Genomic DNA, 22,132 nt, shown 5'->3' with positions numbered 1-22,132 from the left:
ATTTTTCCTTATTTTAAGGTCTGAAACTGCATGTTAGAATTCTTATTTGTTTAAATTAATGTTTAGAATTTAAATAACATTTATCTACAGTCTATATAAACAGGATGGTATTTCAGTATTTTATTGTTTCACAGTAACTCTGGAAAGCGCATAAAGTGTTTAGAGTAACATTTGTTCCTTTCTTTTGAAGAACCAACCAGAAAACCTTGGGAAAGGACAAATACAATGAATGGTAGCAAGTCACCTGTTATCTCCAGGTATCAATTTTTTTTTTCGAAGTTTTATATTACATGTGTATCTAAAAAGAAGGAAATACAGTTTTACTATTGAAAGAATTATAGATTAGAAATTTCACAAAAGGAGCACATAAAATAGTCGTAATTCATCTATTATTGGACAGCCACTGAGCCCAATGTATTTTTACTAGTGAGTGCCTGATAAATTTTACCCTATATTTATTAACCAGTTGGTCTGAAATTTTAAGAATAGTTTTATCCCTCCCAATTTATTTATTTTGAAAAATTAAAACTATGGAAAACTTGAAAGTATGTTACAGCAAATACTCATATAGTCATCACATGTTAACATTTTGCCACATTCATCTTAACTATATACATATTCATACTTTTTTTCCTTCTGAATAGTTTAAAAGCAAATTGCAAATAAGTGCTGCTTTACCCTAAATATTTTAGCTTTTCTGAAGAATCAGGACTTATCCTTTGTAACCAGAGTTGTACCATTACAACTCCAAGAAATTTAACATTGAACAATAATATCTAATATAATATACATTCACATTTCCCCATTAGTCTGAATGACATCCTTCAAAGGGTTTTTTTTCAAAGAACCTTTTGTATTTTAAACTGATAACCAGCTAGAGATAAAAGACTGTAGTTTATAACAGTAGAATAAAACTTAAAACTTTGAATTTATGAAATAGAAATTTGCTCTTTCTGTTGAAATTTCTAATCATAATCAAGTTACAAAGATAGTGCCCAGAAACTACCATGGGGGCAGAGTCAAAGCAAAGTATTTCCTAGCTAGCATACTTGATTATCAAGGCTGAATTTAAGTCATAGGTCTTAAACATAGATGAAATTTTTTCTTGGTTTATGAAACAGTTTAAAAGGCTCATATGTTTCCCAGACCGAAAAAAAAAAAAAGATATGTATTTAGAGACTAAAGAAACTGTTTAACTTTTCTTTCTGAGCTACCTATCTTATTTTTGCCTCATGAAAAGCAAACTTGACTCTAATTATAGAAATCTATTAAAGAATAGTAAGTACAAAGATAGACTTCATAGTATCGCAAACCTGCTCTGTGTTGTCCTAAATTTGGATTTGGCTTTTGTTTGTTTTTTTCTGCTGGCAGCAAAGAAGATTTGGTGATGACACAATTATTTAAGCTCCACAAAGAACCCAAGCCTTTTTGAATGTATAAAAGCTTTTGGTTTGTAATAACTGAAAGATGGTTATATTTAAGTTCAGAAGAAAATGAAGGGAATTGCTTTTGGTCAACATGTTTTTTCAGTAAAACAGAACTGAAGTGACCTTCTTATCATATCTCTAATAGTTATACTTTTTCTTCAGTAGAACATTAGGAAGCCTGATTTTTCAAGTATATAACAGAGTACCGGGCTGTGGTGGCCATTTGTCCTTTGAAGATCTAAATTGTGACAGGGAAGAGTCCTTTCCTTTTTTTTTTTTTTTTTTGTCATTACCCTGCATTTCTACTTCATTGCTTCATTGACAGGAATCAGATAAGTGAGTTTATTTAAAATTAAGCCTGAGTTGATGGTGAAAGTTGTATCTTGGAAGGGACATGAAAGAGAGGTGCTCCAAATGGAATAAGATCTTTGATTTGTTTGGTCTCATTTAGTGAAGAAAAAATGTTCTTGGAAAGATTTTTTTTTTCTCCAGACTTTTAAAGGAAGTTAAAGTGCTTGAAAGGTCACCATTTTGAAAGCATTTTTTATATGGATTAGTTGAATCTTGCTAATCATATTTCAACTCCATTAGATGCTTTCCCTCCCAACCTGTACCAAAACAGAAATTCTGATACACTTGAGTATTTTCTGACCTCTCTTGTACTACTCTTTTTTTTTAAATATTTTTTGAGTTATAGATAGACACAACACATTTGTTTATTTTATGTGGTACTGAGGATTGAACCCAGTGCCTCACAAATGCCAAGCAAGCGCTCTACCACTGAGCCACAATCCCAGCCCCTCTTGTACTACTTTTGATAGGTTATATATTTCTACCATTTATGTCATAAAGTTTCACTAAAAACAATTTTAAACTTTAGATTTTAAAAATCTGTTTAAAAAGTGAAGAATTATATTGCCTTTTTAAGTTATCTCCCCTCTTCCCCTCTACTTTTTTTTTTTTTTTTTTTTTTTTTAGTTGTAGGTGGACATGGTACCTTTATTTTTTATTTTTTGGATGTTGATGGACCATTATTTTATAGATTTATTATTTATATGCAGTGCTGAGAATCGAACCCAGTGTCTCACACATGCTAGGCAAGCAAAGCACTCTCCCACTGAGCTACAACCCCAGCCCAACCTTTATTTATTTATTTTTTTTGATAATTTATTTTTATGTGGTGCTGAGGATCCAATCCAGTGCCTCACACATGCTAGGCAAGCACACTACCACTGAGCTATAACCACAGCCCTTCCCTCTTCTTTTTAAAAGCAAATACCTTGTCTGTTTTATGTTTATGAATCTAATCCTTGCCTTGTAGTGAAAGTACTCATTTGTCTTTGTAATATCCATGTGAATGTTATGGTAGGATGAGTTAAGTAATAATGAGGTGCTGCATTATGCTGAATTTATTAAATGAAGATGTCAGCATAATAAAAGCAAGAAGGTTTTTTAAAATGTTTCAAACTATGACTAGAACATAACATTGCAAAGTTTGTGAATTATTTCTATGGTTTTAATTTGAGAACTTACTGATCTTGGGGCTAGGGGTGTGGCCTAGTGGCAGAGTGCTTGCCTGGCGTGGGCAAGACCCTGGGTTCAATTCTCAGCAACACACATATAAAAAGAACCTTACTGATCCTTGTATTCACAATGGGGAAAAAAGTTCCTTATGTATCTGAGTACAATTTTGTCACAAGCCATAATGATTTTAAGTCTGTTAGTTAATATTCACTGTAATAAAATTTTCTTTGTGTTTTAATACTCGTTGAGTAATTGGTAAGTTTTACTATGCCTACGGCCTACAAAAGTGCTACTGTGTAATAATTTTAAAAATTTTTTCTGTAATTGTCAAGTAAATGGTATCCTCACATAAGTAAAATAAGTCTCAACATATCTTTTTTTAATTGAAGAAAACAATTATTTTAAGGATAACAGATTCCTTTAATTCTTGTTCTGTTTGCTATAACTAAAAAACCTGTAAAGCATTAACATCATGAGGATTATTTTTTTAAAGTTCTATTATATATTCCTTTAAATGGTTTTCCCCTCCATAGACGGGATTCTCCAAGGAAAAATCAGATTGTTTTTGACAACAGGTCCTATGATTCATTACACAGGTATCATCCTGCTGTGACTTTGTGGTTTGAGACTTTTAAATAACATGTTCAGGATAGGGCTGAGCTTTTTCTACCTGGATTGGTAATCACCACAAGAAGGATATTCAGGAAGATTGAGTCTCTCATTTTTAGCTTTATTTTGAAAACTTCAATAAAAACAAAAACCTGCCATTACTTTGAAGTCAGACTAGGGTAAATATAAAATGGTAAACAACAGAAATAACTAGAATGGAAATCTAAGGCCATATATATTGTCTAGGTTGTTCATGATTATGAGACAGGCTTTTAAAGCGTGGAAAAGAAGATCTTGTGCTGGTTGTTACTAGAACACAGGACAATATTATAGCCACAGTTCTGGATATTCTTTGAGAAAAATCTGTTTCCTAGATACTGTATAGTAAATAATCTTTAATAACTTAACCTAATATCCTGAGCTGATTCTTTTCTAGGATGTGCCTATTATGCCATTTTTTAATGAAGAAAACTTAAAAGATATGAATCATTCAGGGCTGGGAGGGGGATGTGTAGCTTGCATGCATGCATGTGTACACACACAAAAGGATTAAGTGTGGGGAGATAAAACATCTGTTTCTTTCTCAATTAAAAATTTTGACAATGAGCTGTGGCTGTGGCTCAGTGGGTAGAGCGTTACCTCACACGCATGAGGCTCTGGCTTCAATCCTCAGCACCACATAAAAATAAATAAATACATAAAGATAGAAAAATAATAATAAATAATAAAAATTTTGACAATGAAACCAAGCACTTTTTCGCTATTTATAGAACTTGGCAGAATGGGAATTTACTGTGGTACAGTTATTTTATAGGCAGGTGTCTAGAGTCAACACTCTTCATTAAACAATACAATCCTCTGAGAAACCCTTGTATTTTGTTATTAATTATGTTGAAGACATGGGTTAAGAAAACATTAAATATATTCATGTTGTCATACGCATCTGTTTTGTAAAATACACATTAAGTTTACTGAAAAACATGAATTGAATAGTATACAGAGGGAGTGCTTATGATTAGGAGTTCTGTAATCAGACTCTGATTAAATTCCTATCTGCTGTATACTATTTTCATGCTATGATGATCAACATTTGAAACTTAGTTTTGTCATCTAAAACTCCATAAAATGTTTATATTGCAGTAATAAAATAGTTTTTCCTGCTTTATACTGAGGTAGAGTAATTGTTCTGAATAAAATATTTATTTATTAAGAAAATTTGCTAGAAATATAGTATTTAACAATGAACTCTTCTCACTTCTTTCACACATAGTACACATAGTAATGTTGAAAAACCTTTTTTTAAAAAAGTGGTGATTACGTCTTTCCTTCAGTATGAAAAGTTCCCCCCTTGAGTTAATTCTCATGGTGGTGGTGGTGATGGATTGCATGTTAGCATGAATTAAATTTTATAAAAATTGCATGTTTCTACAATTGTTTATAACACTTATAATTTTTTACTTGTTTAGAAATAGGATATATTTACAGCATACTGCTCAGTCATGTAGCATATTATAGCTGTTCACATGAATTTTGGAGATATTATATAGCTTCAGAGAAAATAGCTAGTTAGTTATGCTACTTAAATATGATTAAAAACAAAACAATAATTAGTAATTTAATTCTGGAGAGCAGGAATAGATAGCACGAGTACATAGAATGCAGTTTATCAACCTTCAAGCATATTTACTAGGAGGCTAGGTATGGTGACATATACCTATAATCCCAGTGATTGAGGAGCCTAAGACAGTATGGTTGTAAGTTCAATTCCAGTATCATCAACTTAGTGAGGCCCTAAGCAATTTAATGAGACCCTGTCTCAAAATACAAGATAAAAAGAACTGGGCATAGCTCGGTGGCAAAGTGTTCCTGGGTTCAATTCCCAATATTTAAAAAAAAAAAAAAAAAGAAAAAGAAGAAGAAGAAGAATATTTACTAGAGTTGACTGCACAGAAATATTAGAACTTACATACTGTGGGGCCAGGGATATAGCTCAGTTGGTAGAGTACTTGCCTTGCATGCACAAGGCCCTGGGTTCAATCCCTAGCACCACAAAAAAAAAAAAAAAAAAAAAAAAACCAAAAACTTACATACTGTGAATCTCAGTAAATCTTAAATGACTGTGGAATTAAGTTGTCTCTTTCACATAATAAGAAGGTATATCTTCACAAGAGGAAAGGAAATATTTCATACAAATCTTCTTATCCTCTTCAGTGCCTACCTCACTGCTTGTTGGATAACATTATCAGAAAGTTATTATTTTCCTTTGTTCATATAAGCAGATACCTAATACCTGTTCATAATGACATTTTAAGTAGTACTATGTTTGGGTATTAAAATAAATTAACCCAGTATTTTGTTTTCATGAGCAATGCCTATGGGCATTATATTTTATGAATTATGAAATTATAACATTGTAAAAGTCATACATATTGGGTCTCAGTTCAGATTTCTAATGTTGGAACTCTCCAAAATTGAAGATACATGTGGTTTAATGAATGGTCTCGAATTATATTGACTTATGATTCTTAGAGATTGGCCACTTCTGTGCTAAACCAGAAAATAAAGGAGAACTTCAGGTCTTCCACTGAGAATTTTTCTCTTATTGCCAGTATTGGAGAGGGAGGCATGACTGATTTATTTGGTGTTGAAACATTTGCTTAAAATATGCCTAATCTCTAAGACTTGTCATGTAAAATTTTTAATAGAAGCTAAGTTTTTTTAAGTGTGTAATTATTATTGATTATTAGCTTCTATCATTTCCTTGTTGAGTTTTTTTTTTTTAAACCATGTAAGTTTTTAGAAGTATTTAGTCTGAAACAGCATTCAAATTGATGTCTCTATAAAAACCTTATAGGGAAATAGCCACATAGCCAATTAGATATGAATGTACTGCTAATCTTATTATCATTCTTTCAACATTCTTGTTTGTTTTAATGCTAGAAATGGAATAAAGTGAGGGCTGGGGAATATAGCTCAGTTGGTAGAGTGCTTGCTTTGCATGCACAAAGCCACAGGTTCAATCCCCAGCACCACAAAAAAAAAAAAAAAAAAAGAGAGAGAAAAAAAGGAATAAAAAGATACAAAGAAATCATGCTTACTAAAATGTTTTCTTCCTGCAAACTGAGGCATAGAATTTGTAAACAGATGTGTATTACAGTAAATATTCAAGTTTTTGTATTTTTCTTTTTATTAATGTAAAAAATATTGGTTTTCTATTCTAATCAGTCCCATGATTTTGACACTTAACTTTTTAACAAAATGTGTTTTATTTAAGAAATGTGTTTAAATCTGGTGTTGGGTTGGTAAAGTTACAATTATTTATGAGATCATAGAATCATAAGTGTGGTTTAACCTATCCTGGAAATTACATTTGTACAGACCAAAATCCACACCCTCGTCACAGCCCAGTGCCAATGGAGTCCAGACAGAAGGACTCGACTATGACAGACTGAAGCAGGTGGGTGCTTTCCTTTACTTGGACTGGTTTCTTTTTAAAAGATACCTTGTATGTGTAAGTGCATTGTGTGCAATTGTAAGAAAACCATGGGCTTCTGCTTCCCCTTACCATTTTGGGGAAAATGGGCTCAACAAATCTCAGTTTGGTAAGAATGTGAGGAGATAAGCACTCTCGTATACTTCTGCTTTTTAAGAGGCACTTTGGGGAAGCAACTCAAAAGCCATTGACTCTAGCAATTTCATGTCAAGGAATTTATGCAAAGTATTGTGAGAGTATACAGGTAACAAAACAAATGTGTGCAGTTATCTCAGTTTTTTAAAAGAAAAAGATATTGTTTATACTTTGAATACATAGTGCACTATATTTAATACCTATATACTCAGGAAGGAGTAACAGGTGATGAGATTGCAAGTTTTAACGTCTTATTTCTAAGAGATGAAATAATTTTTTTTAGATAAACCTAATTTTTGGACTGAAAAGCTATTTGAAATGTTAAATTTTATGTAATTTGAAAGAAAAGCATGTGGTCATTGATAATCAAGACCTTGTTTTGCTTTATATTAAGTATGTCTTTCATTTCTTGAAAATGCTTTAACATTGAGCATTTGCACACGTTTGAACATATGGTAAATTCTTAAATTACCTGAAGTAATGGAGTAGAAAAAGGGAATAGATTGAATTTGAGGGATTATTTGAAGTTTAATCTGAATAAGTATATCTATTAGCTCACATTAATAACCATTGTGTCTCGGTTTCCTTGCTATTTTATAATTGACAAATTTTTTCATTAATGAATCTTAACAGAGCAGTTTAATTTTTCCTAAAGTATGCAATGTTAAAGTTACATAATTTAAAACTAATCCTTTCAAAGATAGTTGTTTTTCACCAATTTAGGTTCAGATCCACAGTTCTTGAAGAAGTATCCAGGACATCCCTGTTAAAACAGAAATATAATGTAGACCACATACATATTTTAAGTTTTTCTAGTAATATTTTTAAAATGGTGAAATTAATGTTTTACTTGACCTGATGTATTTGAAATAAGCTCATTTCAATATATTGTTAATATATTTGAAATTCTATTGTTATTTCACATTATCTTATTCATACTAAGTCTTTGAACTCTGATTCATATCATTTGAACTAGCCACTTTCAAGTGCTCAGGAGCTATGTGTGGCTGGTGCCTTCTGTGTTATATGGTGTGGGTCCAGCAGGGTTCTGTCCATCTTTATCTCTGCTTCATTAAGCCAGCCCCTGAAAAATCCTAAATGCCCTCCAAAAGAATTCTAGATTCTTTGAAGTATTGCTTGGCAGCTATGGTGATTCCTAAGAAATCCCCATACTTAACACCAGGTAATCAATATTTGCCAAGAGCCGATTGTCCAGTAACATCCTCCTCCTTGAAACTTCTTTTATATATTATCTTTCAGACTGCTACCAGAGGACTGTTGTCTTTTCTAAAAACTATTTGAATCATACTTTTCACTGGATAACAAAATAGTTATTTTAGTTTTAGAAAGCATTCTATTTCATATCTTGCTAGGCTAGAATAAGCAAAGATTGGGAAAGGAGAAATATTAAAACAAAATTTACCAAAGTTGGACTCTGGAAACAAAAAATGGCTCATCCCATTTTTTAACATTCTTAAGATTTTATATGAATAAGAAACCTTTTAGTAGTAATTTCTCTCCCCCAACCTGGTGTTTTTCTCTAATATTTTAGGACATTTTAGATGAAATGAGAAAAGAATTAACAAAGCTAAAAGAAGAGCTCATTGATGGTAAGTCTCTGAGTAAATTTGCTACCTCTTTAAAATATTAAGAAGAGCTGTGTTTAAGAAAATGCAAATAAAGAAAATTTTTATTACTTAAAGATAATAACTTTATCATAGTATCCAGCTCTTTATTTGGCTTAGGATGTCAGGAGGAGCTCTCCAGCTTATAATGGAAATTATTTCTAAAAATAAGGATAAACAAGATCTTTAGTTGCAAATGTTGTCTGTTATTTGAAAAACTGGATGGGAAAATTTTTTCTTTAGGTTACTTCTACTCATGTATCCCACTGTCCTCTTGATGTTGAGCCCACAGAATTGGGTTTTTGATTTCTTTTTTGTATACAAAAAGGGAAATAAATAAATGTATACACTTTAAGAATTAGAATCATCTTTATAATAAAACAAAGATCTAGATAATGAAAGCTGCAAAAATCAATGTATTGACAAGCACAGTGCTACATGCCTGTAATCCCAACAGCTCAGGAGGCTGAGGCAGGATGGATCTCTGGAGTTCAGAGCCAGCCTCAGCAACTTAGTGAGGCCCTAAGCAACTCAGTGAGACCCTGTCTCTAAATAAAATACAAAATAGGGCCGGGGAGATGTGGCTCGCTGATTAAATGCCCCTGGGTTCAACACCTAGTACCCCCCCCCCCAAAAAAAAAATCAGTGTACTTGAATACAATCCTTAAAATTTCTTAAGAATTAGTAACTCAGGCTGGGGTTGTGGCTCAGTGGTAGAACACTCGCCTAGCACGTGTGAGGCACTGGGTTTGATCCTCAGCACCATGTAAAAATGAAATAAAGATATTGTGTGTATTTACTTTCAATCCTTTTTCTTTCCAGCAATCAGGCAGGAACTGAGCAAGTCAAATACTGCATAGAGAAGCAAACTAAGGAGAGATACAGAACTTTTTAATCTGGAGAGAAAAAGAAAAATTTCCTAGAATCCCCCTACTTTTCCCTCCCCCTCCCCCCAACCCCACAATGATTTTATGAGCTATAAGAAGAAAATGGAGACAACCAGTCAGAAGGAGGGAGAAACCGACATCCTCTTGAAAGCCTTCAGATATTATGACTCTGGCGATCAGTTATTTCCCTCCCAGTTTGCTGCTTTTTTCTGACCTTTACCACAGGACGGAAGAGAGTCGTATATGAGTTCCTGTTAACGGTTATGCAGAAAATACTAAGCTCGTCAGGCAAGATCACCATGCATTGAAATATTTTCATGTTGAGATAAAACTGCACATTTTCCACAATCCATTGCTAAAATAAAGAAGAGAAAGGCTTATGAAGTTTTTTTTCGCCCCCTAGAGAGTGCTGATGAAGAATTTAGCAAGTTCTGCTATTGTATTGTAAATGTTTCTCAGGTTTGTCTTCCTATCATATTTGATATTCCATGAATAATGAGATCAGCCCTGTGTAGGTTAAGATCATAAACTGGAACAAATGAAATTATATTTGCTTTCAAAGGGTGATATTTGTCAGAAAGTGTCCTAAAAATGATTGGTACAGCTTGAGGAATTTTAGAATGATAGGAAGTCTCTCAAGTTAGCCTTCATGCAATTTTGTAGTTTAAAACATAAAATTCATCCAGAATTTAAAGATTTAGATGCCTTCCTAAATTGTTACAATGCTTTACCAAATCTATGACTTCTACATAACACAAACCAGTGGTCAAATGTAAAACAATATACTGTAGATTTACTGTAGGTTTTCAACCTTTTTTAGATTTATGCATGTGGACATTTTTATAATGTACTTACAGTCACCACAATGTTAGCTTTTTTAATTGCAAACAGTAATGCATGTCACATTAATATGTAGTGGCCTTTTCAAGGCTGAGTCCCAGGGAAAACATTTTGTAGAATATAGGGAAATGGGAGGAAGGGAAGGAATAATTTTTTATTTGAAGTTAATTTCTGCACTATCTTTTTTCTCAATTACCTGCATGAATAATAATGAGGAATATTTTGTGACTTTAATTGGTAAATATGTTAACAAAACCAAGTACTTAACCTTTTACATCATGTCTTCAGCTATTTGTATTTTAACCGGTAATTTCAATGGTCTGAAACATGATACTGAGTTTCACATTAATTAAATCTTATTGTGGAACTCAAAGAGTTTGATCACTGAATTTGGCAGTTATTAATACCTAGGTACCCCTGCAGTGATACAGGTGTTCAGGTACATGATCCTGATGATGCAGCTGCCTTTGAATTTTGTTATGTTGAAATACAAGAAATAACAATGATGGCAGCAATTAAGGTCACAGAAACCATTAGCTAAAGGGAAACCATTGAAGAGTTCTGCAGTTTTCTTTTTTAACAAAGTGAGACTTCGGTGGTGGGAAGGAGTAAGATACTTTATTATCACCCTGTGTTGGGTGTGGGTGGGTGTGCGCTTGCGTGCAGTGTGTGTGTGTGATCCACTCCCTTCTCTTTGAAACTGGTAAGATTAAAATAGGGCAGAAATCCTATATGTTACAGTTACAGATTTCTGGAAAATTTAGGAAATCAACCATTCTCCAGGCTCTCCATCTTATGCTTGAGTTGTTATGTGCCATAATTGCTTTGAATTCTCTTATAATCAAATCTTACACTAAAATTCGGAAGAAATAATCCACCTTCATCTGCTTTCTAGATTTTGTACATCTCAGTTCTAAGACAAAGCTTATTGATAGCATAATTTTCTACACTCTGCAGATTTGCAGTTGTTACCACTACAAAAAAGTTTGAGGGAATTTTTTTCCTTGTTAAAATAGTTTCTATTTCTGTAGAAACTTCATTTTTAGATTAAATTGTGATGGGTGAGCTATCATAATTCAAGAGTAAACAGGTCTTTTTTCTATCAAGTATTCATTGTCATGTGATAGTAGTAAAGGCATTAAAGATGCAGCAAGCTTATAAATTACTATTCTCTAAAGGAAATAGGAGGCATTTTCATCTTTATTATTGTTCTTTTAGACACTTTGATAATATAAATGTTTATGTCCCCTATTAAATCTGGTCAGAAATCACTTTTGATTTTGTTGGGTAAGTTAAATAGTCTATAGTGGGTAGAGTACTGAGTACAAGTGGTCCAAAGTAAGATTAAAAAACTAAAATAAAATGCTAAATCTTAAAAGAAACTGGTTTATGCACTAAACGTTTTGTGCCTTGGTCTAATATTAACATGATGTCTGTGTAAAATGACAAAAAAGAACCAGTGTTGAATCATGCTATATTCTCCATCATTGTGCATTATCCCAGACTGCTAAATGTGTTCCTTCCAAGACGTTTGAACTACTCTACACTTTTGCTGTCATATATGACAGTCCTGTTGTTGTTAGAGATTTCAGTAATTAAAATGGGAAACAGAAGCTTAAGGTATTTCCCTAATCAAAACTATGTCCTTGGAACCACATTGTTATGATGGGTTTTGTGCTCTTATACATTGGATGTCTTAAGCTGAGTACAGTTTAGGGATCCCTTCTAATTACAGGAAGGTACTGCTTTCCTCAACACTGTGATCTGACCTGTGACAAATCTGTACTATACACTATGTAAATGGCTAACAAGTCAATTGCAAACAAACTGAATGTACAAATCTTAGTGCTGGTGCTGAAATCTCTTCAGAATAGTCATCATGATTTAAAAGTTTGTTTAAAAATTTGCAAGCATCAATGTCAATCAAAACTGAAGATGAAACACTAATGAATGTTGATTTTTCATGCTCTAGGTGTACTTCCTTTTTAGATTTTTTTCAGTTCTCTGCTGTTTTTACCATAACTGTTTCATTTAAATTTCCTACGTGCTAACTTCATTTTGTGCGATTGAAATAAAATTGCAGTACATACATGTTGCTCGTTTGTGACAGTTAGATGATCTTCTGAAATAATTTGTTAGTTCTAAAATATAAGTTACCCTGAATGTAAAAAAGAAAAAAAAAAACCCCTAAGAGTCCAAGATTTCACTACTTAAAGTTTACATATCACTATTTCTGTATGTTATTGTTGTTTGAAGATTTCATAAAAGTCAGAAATACTAAATAATGAATACAAAGGGAATGTATGACAATGTATTTACTTTTTGTTTGAAATAACTGTTGGGTGTCCCCATTTGTCTTATTTTCTCAGTACAATTTGACACAGTGTCACAGTTGAGGTTATAAATGTTTGGTTCTACTCCATGTTCAACATTGTGGGCAGATACTTTGATTCATTTGTACATTAAAATTTTTTCTTTGTGTCATTTGCAAGTTAAAAGACATTGGTAAAGGGCATTATTAAGTAATTTTAAATGTAGTAAAATCTATATCTGTATTGTTTATTCTATATGCTGGTTTCTCAAACTAGTTTTACATATATAACCAGCAGTAATTTTGTCTATTATAATAAGTATTAATTTTGAGTTCCATTTTAAAATTATGTCTTCACTAGAAAGTTGCCCTTTTATCAGACCCCAGTCGTTTCCCACCTTCCCCCCACGCCCCTGATATCTTCTCCTCTTTTGTGGACTGCACGTTCCTATTATTCATTTACATTTGTAATCATTAGGGAGCCCACTGTTTTAAAAATACCATTTTTCTCTCGGTCCCATCTCAAGTTTGTGCTTCTTTTTGTGTAAGAATGTTCTCTATAAACTAAATTAACTTTACATTCAAAAATTAAGCAACACATGCTAACCTTTTAAATTTGCCTAGTTGCAGTTTTTTGTCTCCTAAGTTTTATATATAACAGTGCCATTGGGAAGAATTGGCCTTTCTATGAAACACGGTTTACAAAGGTTTGCTAAAGGAGCTCTTTAATTCATTCTACGGCTATCATAACTTTATAGCCTCATTACCCTTAAATTCTACTATGTGCTGTCCTAATTCCTTTGTGCAGCTATTAAAAAAAAAAAAAGAAAGAAAAACAAATTCACTTTACAAAAGAAATTTACTCCAGCATTGACTTCCAAAGTCAAAATCTGATCCTAGTTGTACCATTTTGTTTTTAATAGATTAGTTAGTATCTGTGCATCCCCCTAAAGCTCTGAGAAATGAGAAAAGGATCCTAAAAGTATATTGAAATTACTGATATTTAATACCTCTGACTCTTCACCGAAGCCATTTATTATTTATAAGTTAGACATGTTTGATGTCAAAACTTGATATATTTATAAGAAATCTCTGTGACTAAGTGAACAAAAATTTTCTAGGTTCCTTTGATTGCATAAAGACAGAGGACATTTACTTTTAAGAAGTTTTTTTTTTTTTTTTTTTGATTAAGAGGCTCAACCTCTCAGGAAAAGCCATTTATTTAAGCCAAGCATTGTGTGTAGTCTGTAATGCAAATTTTGTTTACTCCCTGTGATCTCATAATTTTTGAGATGTAAAGAGATTTTTTTTTTAATACAGCATTGGAAAAAATAAAAGCTCCAAATTTTATAGTATAAAATTGACTTAAAAAAAAAAAGAAAGCAAAGATTCTGCAGTAAATCTAGTTTGGTAATAGTCACCATCAGTGGAACACTAAAGGTCAAGCCTCGAAAGAGGAAAAATGAGCCCTTTGGAAATAGAAAATTTGAAAACTGCTGAAATATGAACTATGTAAACTTACATGTCTTCCTAAATCATTTACAAGTAACAGACATTGTGAAAGGGTAATAAAATGACTGGGTCATGATGACTTAGCTAGTTTTAAGAATTTGCCACATTTATTGGTTCTTTCTTTTTTTGGTGGTGCATGGTGATTGAAACCAGGGCCATGTACATGGGAGGCAATCACTCTACCAACTGAGCTATGTTCCCATCCCTTATTGGTTATTTCTGTTGACATCTGAAGGAACTGATATTGATACATGTGAAAAACATGGAAAGGAAAAGATTACTTTTCAATTATTACATTTCTGTTACACAAAAACTTTCTAAACTCAATGGTTGGGATCACAGAAGGCACATCATAGGCCTTGAGTTCTTGCTGTAAACATGCAAAATAAACACTGAAACCTTAGCCTAATGTTTGAACCAAGGATAAGTCACTGAGTGGCACCCTAGTTTTTTTTTTTTTTTTTCTTTTCTTTTCTTTTTTTTTTTTGAAACATATTGAATAATCAGAACATAGTTGGAGTCTCTGGAAGCTTCCAATGTAGAACTCAGGATTACTGAGTAGAAGAAGAAAACCCAGAACCCAAGTAAGATAACAGGAGAGAACAACCTACCTCAGTTGTGCTCTCTTCCCTACTAGTTGGAAAACTCAGAATACATCAGTGAACTTGTCACTTAATTCAGACTTTCCTCAACAAAAATTAAGTTCTGAGGATACAGCTTTCAATTTTAATAAAAATTATTAGAAGCTTTTGTATCTCATTAGCCAGGTTTGTTAAATTGTATTTGTAACAAAAATCTGTGTATAGGTGACAGCTTCATCATTTGTTATGTTGTAAATCTGATTTCACTATTTCCCTTAAAGTCTTTGAAAGATTTCTTTAACAGAAGATGACAAAACTCTAAAATACATATTTTTTAAAAATGCACTAATACAGGTGATTACAGAATAAGTAATGGGTTGTTTTGTTTGGTGTTAGTCAATAGTTGTTTTTCCAAGAAGTCTTAGAATATATAGAAGATCGTGTGATTTTGAACTTTGTATTGTATAGGAAGTAGCATTTAAATGAAAACTACATTGATTGAGGGATATTTAGTACTCCATAAGGTCCAAAAGTTTCCATTTAAATTGACAGAAACTCCAAATAGGTTCTTGGTTTACCTTTAAAATGTGCTCTAGGCCTGGTGGATGTAGCTCGGTGGTAGAATGCTTACATAGCATGTACAAGGCCTGGGGTGCCATCCTTAGCATCGTCTTTTCTCTCTCTTATGAAATAAGTATGTCACAGAGGCTTTTAAAATTTTTTGTTCTTACCAGGCGTGGTGGTGCACGCCTGTAATCTCAATGGCTCAGGAGGCTGAGACAGGAAGATCACGAATTGAAAGCCAGTCTCAGCAACAGCAAGGCACTAAGCAACTCAGTGAGACCCTGCCTCTAAATAAAACACAAAGTAGGGCCAGGGATGTGTCTGAGGTTGAGTGCCCTGGAGTTCAATCCTCAGTTGTTGTGGTGGTTGGTTGGTTGTTCTCTAATGAACACCTGCTGTTCACGATCTTTAGTTGCATCTATGGATCATCTTTAGACTGCCCCACGTGGGGGCTGGAGTTGTGGCTCAGTAGTAAAGTACTTGCCAACATGTGTGAGGCACTGGGTTCAATTCAAGTCTCAGCACCACCTGTCAATAAAATAAAGGTCCATCAACAACTAATAAAAATATTTAATAATTAAAAAAACCTACCCACCCACTCCCTGCAACTTTAAAGGCATCTTCAAAATTTTTCAAGTCATTTCAGGGGAGAAATATCAGCTAAGATTTTCATCACCACAGCCTGGTTGAACCCAGGTGCAGACTTAGTTTGTTCTGCTGACTAAGGCATTAGGTGCTTTACCATAAAGTCAGGTTTGTCTGCTCTGGGGGCAGATTAACCCAACATTGTCATTGCAAACCTCATCTGATTGCTGCTAGTTGTGAAGCCTCCCCAGTGCCAGTAATTGGGCACTTGAGAGAAGTCAAGTGTGAAATTGTGCAGACCTGAGCTTCTCATCAGCTGCCCTTGGAGTATTGGTTTTAGGCACTGAGTTTGCAGCTAACATTTCCAGGGAGAATAATAGTTTATCTGGGTATTTAGGAAGGGTTAGATATTTAAGAGAAAGCCATATTAAAATCTAGGTATCGTTTCCTTTCTACTTACTTACTAAAGGGGTAAGAGTTGCAAGCCTCAGCCAGTAGTTGACAATTTGGTTTCCCTACTGTAGACTCTGTGCCTCATTGTAACTTAAAATTGCAAAAGTGAAATTTGGAGATATTTGTGCCTCACTTGAAATAACTGTGAGAAAACATGGTAAAAACTTACACCCTAGGTATGAATAAGGAAAAGTTAATGGATGATCAGTCTGAGGTTAGTGTGGTGTAAGTGTTAGTGACATGTTTTTCCTCTTGGCATCATCATTCATGTGCTATGACAGGTTGAAATCCAGCCATCTGCTTGGTAGCTTCTGTGGAGGCAACATTCAGGAAGGCCAGTCTCAGTGATATAATGGAATCACATCAGACCCAACTGGGATATGTCAGTGACAGTCCTTTGGACTCTATAATTGAGGTATTTCTAAGTTAGCAGACTTTGCAGAGTTGGTTGGAGTGCGATAGCTGTCCTTTCCTTTCTTGGAGAGAATGCACTTCAGTGGCTTTCAAGTCCCCTGAACTTGCTGTATTGTTTATTCTCTCACTGCCATTTTTGAGTGGAAAAAAAGGGACATTACTTCCCCCTCTCCACCTTTCTTATTTATATTTTAGTATGCAAATTCTATTCCTTCCTGCTTCCTTTTTTTTTTTTTTGAACCCAGAATACACTGTTAAAGTAATTTCATGACAGAGAAACCTTTTGATGCCATTTGAGTGCTCTGAGCCTTACTTCTTAAGTAAATGGATAAAACTAGAGCAAAGTCAGAGACTGAAATAGAAGGTTTGGTATTATAAAAGATGGATTCTGTTTGATAAGTTCTTTTACAGTGTGTGTGTGTGTGTGTGTTTGGAATTCAGTTCTTGTTAGAAATAAGAAGACATGGTCTTCGTGGTGTGTTTGTCAGGGAGAGTCAAGTGTTTTCTAACAAAAGTGAGCTAGGAAGAAAACTCTATCTTGAGACATCTGTAGTTGCTGCAAAACATTTCTATAAAATCAATTTAATACATGTTTTCATAGCTTTTCTTTCAAGGAAGCGTCTGCAGTCTAATAGAAACATGCTGACAGTCTCTCGTCTATATGGTATGCTATGAGCAGAGCAGAATTTCAGGCAGAAATTTCACTGATGACTTGTAGTTCAAAGTTTTCTGTTTCCTCCCACAAGGAGGCTTCAAAACCCTCTGTTTGACCTAAATAGGAGCTAGTTCCATTGTGCTTTCTGCTGACCCTGGGGGTAGAAGTAAGGGCCAGAATGAGCATGTGAATAAATGGCAGGAAAGCTTTGTTGGTGTTTTTTGTTTTGTTTTTGTTTTTGGTATGTCAGACAGCAAATCTTATTCAGTTTACAAAATTATTAAAAGGATTGAAGAAGCAAAAAAAAAATGGTGTAAAAGAGATTTCCTATAATTGTAGGGAGTAATTATAGGGAGTTATTGTCACACCTTGGACTGAAGGAACACGATAGAAGATTTGAGTTATCTAGTGCCCAGGCAAGCTGGTCATCAAAGCTGCTGAATTAGAACCTCTGGCATCACTTTGTGGAACTCAATGCATGGCCATCACTCCAAATTATACTAACCTAAGAATCAATCTATTGAGCTTGTCCTCCATGACATTTGTTTTAGCTTTTTTTGCTACTGTGACCCAACACCTGACAATACTTAGAAGAAGAAAAGTTTAAAAATATGGCGCCTCACAGTTTCAGAGATCTCAGTCCATAGATAGCTGACTCCATTCCTCAGGGCTTGGGAGAGGCAGAACATTCCTGCTAGAAGGGTGTGGTAGGTCAGCACATGACCACAAAAAGCAGATATTTTTGTTTTTTGAGTGATGAGGGAGTCCGTGATGATCCTTAGAATTGTATCCAGTCTCCATTGTGAGTTTTAGAATGTTAAATACATTTTCTTTTCACACCTACCAAGTTGATAGACCAAAAACATACACTGAAATAGCACAAAAGATAAAATTTAAAGGGGATTTTTCTCATGGTCCAAATGGTGGTGAGAGCCCATGACTTTGATAATATATACTGGAATTGGAATCAAATCTCATTTACTGCAAATTTTAGAACTAGAAGTGTGCATTTATGTCCTTAAAAAATTATGCAGAGCTCTTTGTTAAAGATGATAAGCAATTTGCAGCCCTTGAACTGGGACTTTAAAATCAGGAAGAGAGCCTCTGCAAGTGGCATGCACTGAAATCCCATTCTAAAAGTTAAGGTAGACTCAAATGTATACCAACTATTTTAATTATGAACCATTTAGAGTAAAAACTTCTGGGTGTCATATCTCATGGAATCTGTGAATTACAGACCTTGCTGAATTCATGAGAAAGAAAACTGGTTGCAACTGGTTTAAGTCAACATGTTAAAAATTTCTACATGATTGACTCAAATGATTTGAAAGTCCAAATAAAGCATGATATCGTTGTCAGGAAACATCATCTTCTAAGCTTGTTATCTGCTTTTATGAAGGGAAAGTGGAAGAGAGAGTGAGATATGAAGCCAAAGTAGGATCAGACAGCACCTGAGTTTTGCACCAAAGTTTCAAATGTGAATAAACAAAAAGGAGGACCATTTGTAAGCCAACCTAGGAGGACTTGCCAGAAAGTAGCAGCCCCTGCTACACAATACAGTGCCTTCAAAATGATGCTCTGTGTGAATTGCATGCAATTTCATGTAACCCTGAAGTGTAACCTGTATGTGCATGATCTGTCTAGAATGTGTAAAGTTAAGATTCAGCAGAAAGGGGCCTAGCTCTGTCACTGATGGGTCAGTGAGCCTGCTGAAGTCGTTGGACTTGATGTGACCTGGGTCTGAACCCTCACACCCCTGAGTCTGCATTAAACAACCTTGTTGAAATTCGATTCATCTCTCCCTTTCAACTTTCCTACTTTGCAGCTTTGCTGGTTTTAACTGCTTCATTCTTCTGCTTCTTGGTATCCTTTCTTCTTTTGAAATAAAAAGACTAAATACTTAATTCAAAGGAGATCCGTGTTTATTTTACCAAAAGTACATGACATGAGAAAAAAAAAAAGAATTCTGTGTTCTGTTATGAGGAGCCAGTATGTTAGTATAAAGGATGTTATCATTTTAATGGCCACACTTTAATTTCTGCACAATGTCTTTGTTTTCGTTTGCTGAAGTCAGAGATGGAAAGAAGGCTCAGGTCCTTTTGTAGACCTAGAGTCATTTCAAGTTGTTTCCATTAGCCTCCTTTCTACATATTTGGATATGTTAGTCAGCTTTCCAGCATGGTGACAAAATGCCTGAAATCATCAAAGGAAGAAAGGCTTATTTGGAGTCAGATGTTTCAGTCTATGGCCACTTGGCCTTGCTGGGGGCCTCTGGCAGCCCAGTACGTCGTGGTGGGAGCACATGGGAGAGGAGGCCTGTTGACTTCATTGTGACTGGCAGCACAGAACTGACAAGGGTCCCAACATCCTCTAAGGGCACACTCCAGTGACCTAACTTAACTTTCACTAGGCCCATCTCTTACGGGTTCTACCATGGGCTGGGATTGGGGCTTAGTGGCCGAAACATGGCTTCGAAAATATGAGGCACTGGGTTTGATCCTTGGCACCACATCAGAATGAGTAAATAAAGGCATTGTGTCCATCTACTACTAAAAAAGTATTAAAAAAAGTTCTGTTTACTAACCGCCACTGGCTGGGGACCAAGCCTGGAACATGGGCCTTTGGGGAACATTCCATATCCAAACCACAGCACAAAATATCTATCTTTACTTCAAAGACAGATATTTTGTGCTGTGGTTTGGATATGGAATGTTCCCCAAAGGCCCATGTGCTTGAAAAGGTGCCCCAAGATACACAGTCCCACAAGGGACTGTGGGAGAAAGAACTTTGATCTTGCAAACAGGAGCTCACCCTGAGTCTTCTGTTGTCTTTGATGCTTTTCACTCCAGACTCAATCCCATTGTCTGTAGCAGAGGTTGTATTCGAGAACTGATGAGAAGATGCGTGAGGCCCCTCCAGTCTAAATAAGACACTCTCCTTGGAGCTCATTGGCATGAAGTTGGATTTCCTAAGATGCTGCACTAGTGTTCCTAAGACACAAGGTCTCAGTGGCTGCCGCAGGATGGGCCAAGGTGCAGGCTTCCAGGCAGAATAGGCTCTGAGTTCTGGGACTTTGGCTTCAGCATTTGTTTTCTCAGCTGTGAAGTGAAGTATTTGGGTGTTCACAGGTGGTTTCAGGTAACTGAGGGCTACCTGGCTGAGGGTCCCTAACACAGGTAACCTGAGCCATTGGTGACATTATTACAGCACTCTTAGGACAGCCTGTCACCTCAATGAGAACTGTACACCCCAGGTACAGAGAGGTCACGTGGGCAAAATTCAAGGCTCCTCTCTCAGGTTAAGGGAACTACGAATTCATCATGTCTCCTTGGTCAGGGGGCTGTCATAGCAGAGAGCATTGGCTGAGGGGTAAAGGAGGGTTGAACTGCTTTGTAAAGGCACTCTTGTGGCAAAAGGAGGCATTGAAAATCTATTAGAAGCTGTTTTCATATCACTGGAAATACGAGTGTGATTATCGTTCTTGGATGACTATAGTCATAAATTCTCACCCCTCCCCCAGTGAATCTGAGGAGCTGGGGAGCCACCTGTGATGTGTAACTCAGTGTTAGGCCTCTCCTGTGTGCTCCTGAGACTGGTTGGAACCTTGCACACACAGTTCTGTCATAACCCACTGGGAGCGTGAGGTGAGAGCAGGTCACCACTAGCTGGGACAGATGTGTCCCTGTTGACAGGCCACCAGAACCCCATGAAAGGGTACTAACAGGAGTCTCCACAGCCAGTGCTGCCCATCATATTTTGGTGTGTATTCTCCCTAAACTTTTTTTTAATATTATTTTTAGTTATAGGTGGATACAATGTCCTTATTTTATGTGGTGCTGAGGATCGAACCCAGTGCCTCACGTAAATGCTAGGTGAGAGCTCTACCCCTGAGCCACAACCTGGGCCCCTCCCTAAAATTTCAACTGGAGTTAAACCTATAGACACATATGTGCACACACATACACACAAAGCTCACTGACTTGACCACATACACCATTTGACTAGCACCCAGGTAATATACAACCTTGTGAAGACCCCAAACGCTCCAGCCACTGTCCATGGCTGGCAGGTCTACCCTTCTGAATTCTAACCCCATGCTTGCCTGCTTTTGTCCTTTTTATAGATGAAACGATGCCTGTTTGTGTTTGGCATCTCTCCCTCAGTACAGATTCATCCATGATGTGTAGTGGTGGGTTGTCCATTCTCGTTGTGATTTAGTGGTTCCCAGCTTGGGGCTATTATGGATAGTGTTGCTATGAATATTCCAGTCAGTGTCTCTGGTGAACATATGGGGGCCTTTCTTCTGGGAATGTAACTAGGAATAGACTTGGTGGGCCACAGCAGATGCCCATTTCAGTTCTAGTGGGCACCTTCCCACTCTTCAGAGACACTCCACCAGTGTTGGGAAGCCACTTACAGCACGCGGCAGCCCCCTTCTGTGATCGGCCTATGACCAACAGGAGACATCAAATGAGAGAACTGAACCTGTCACACCTCTAATGGCATTCTTGTTCTGT

The 22,132-nt window shown here is 35.5% G+C and overlaps 1 protein-coding gene across 10 annotated transcripts in view; it reads left to right on the top strand.

The window, feature by feature from the left end:
• Enah (ENAH actin regulator) overlaps window positions 1–14,460 on the top strand; it is a 147,694-nt gene extending 133,234 nt beyond the window's left edge. For 3 of the 10 annotated variants that reach the window (XM_046419327.2, XM_058571827.1, XM_046419336.2), the window contains 5 exons: window positions 191–257; window positions 3,485–3,547; window positions 6,939–7,017; window positions 8,741–8,798; window positions 9,636–12,631. In XM_046419327.2, coding sequence (XP_046275283.1) covers window positions 191–257; window positions 3,485–3,547; window positions 6,939–7,017; window positions 8,741–8,798; window positions 9,636–9,673 — 305 coding nt within the window. In that variant the 3' untranslated portion in view covers window positions 9,674–12,631. Of the gene's footprint in view, window positions 1–190; window positions 258–3,484; window positions 3,548–6,938; window positions 7,018–8,740; window positions 8,799–9,635 lie in introns of all 10 variants that reach the window. The other 7 variants (XM_046419345.2, XM_046419367.2, XM_046419359.2 and 4 more) reach the window with 3 other exon arrangements.
• The last annotated feature ends 7,672 nt before the right edge of the window (window positions 14,461–22,132 follow it).

Source organism: Marmota monax, unplaced genomic scaffold, assembly GCF_021218885.2.
Source record: "Marmota monax isolate L192 unplaced genomic scaffold, Marmota_monax_Labrador192_F-V1.1 WCK01_AAM20220418_F8-fsc00153, whole genome shotgun sequence".
Classification (NCBI taxonomy): Eukaryota; Metazoa; Chordata; class Mammalia; order Rodentia; family Sciuridae; genus Marmota; species Marmota monax.
This window is presented reverse-complemented; position numbering and strand designations above follow the sequence as displayed.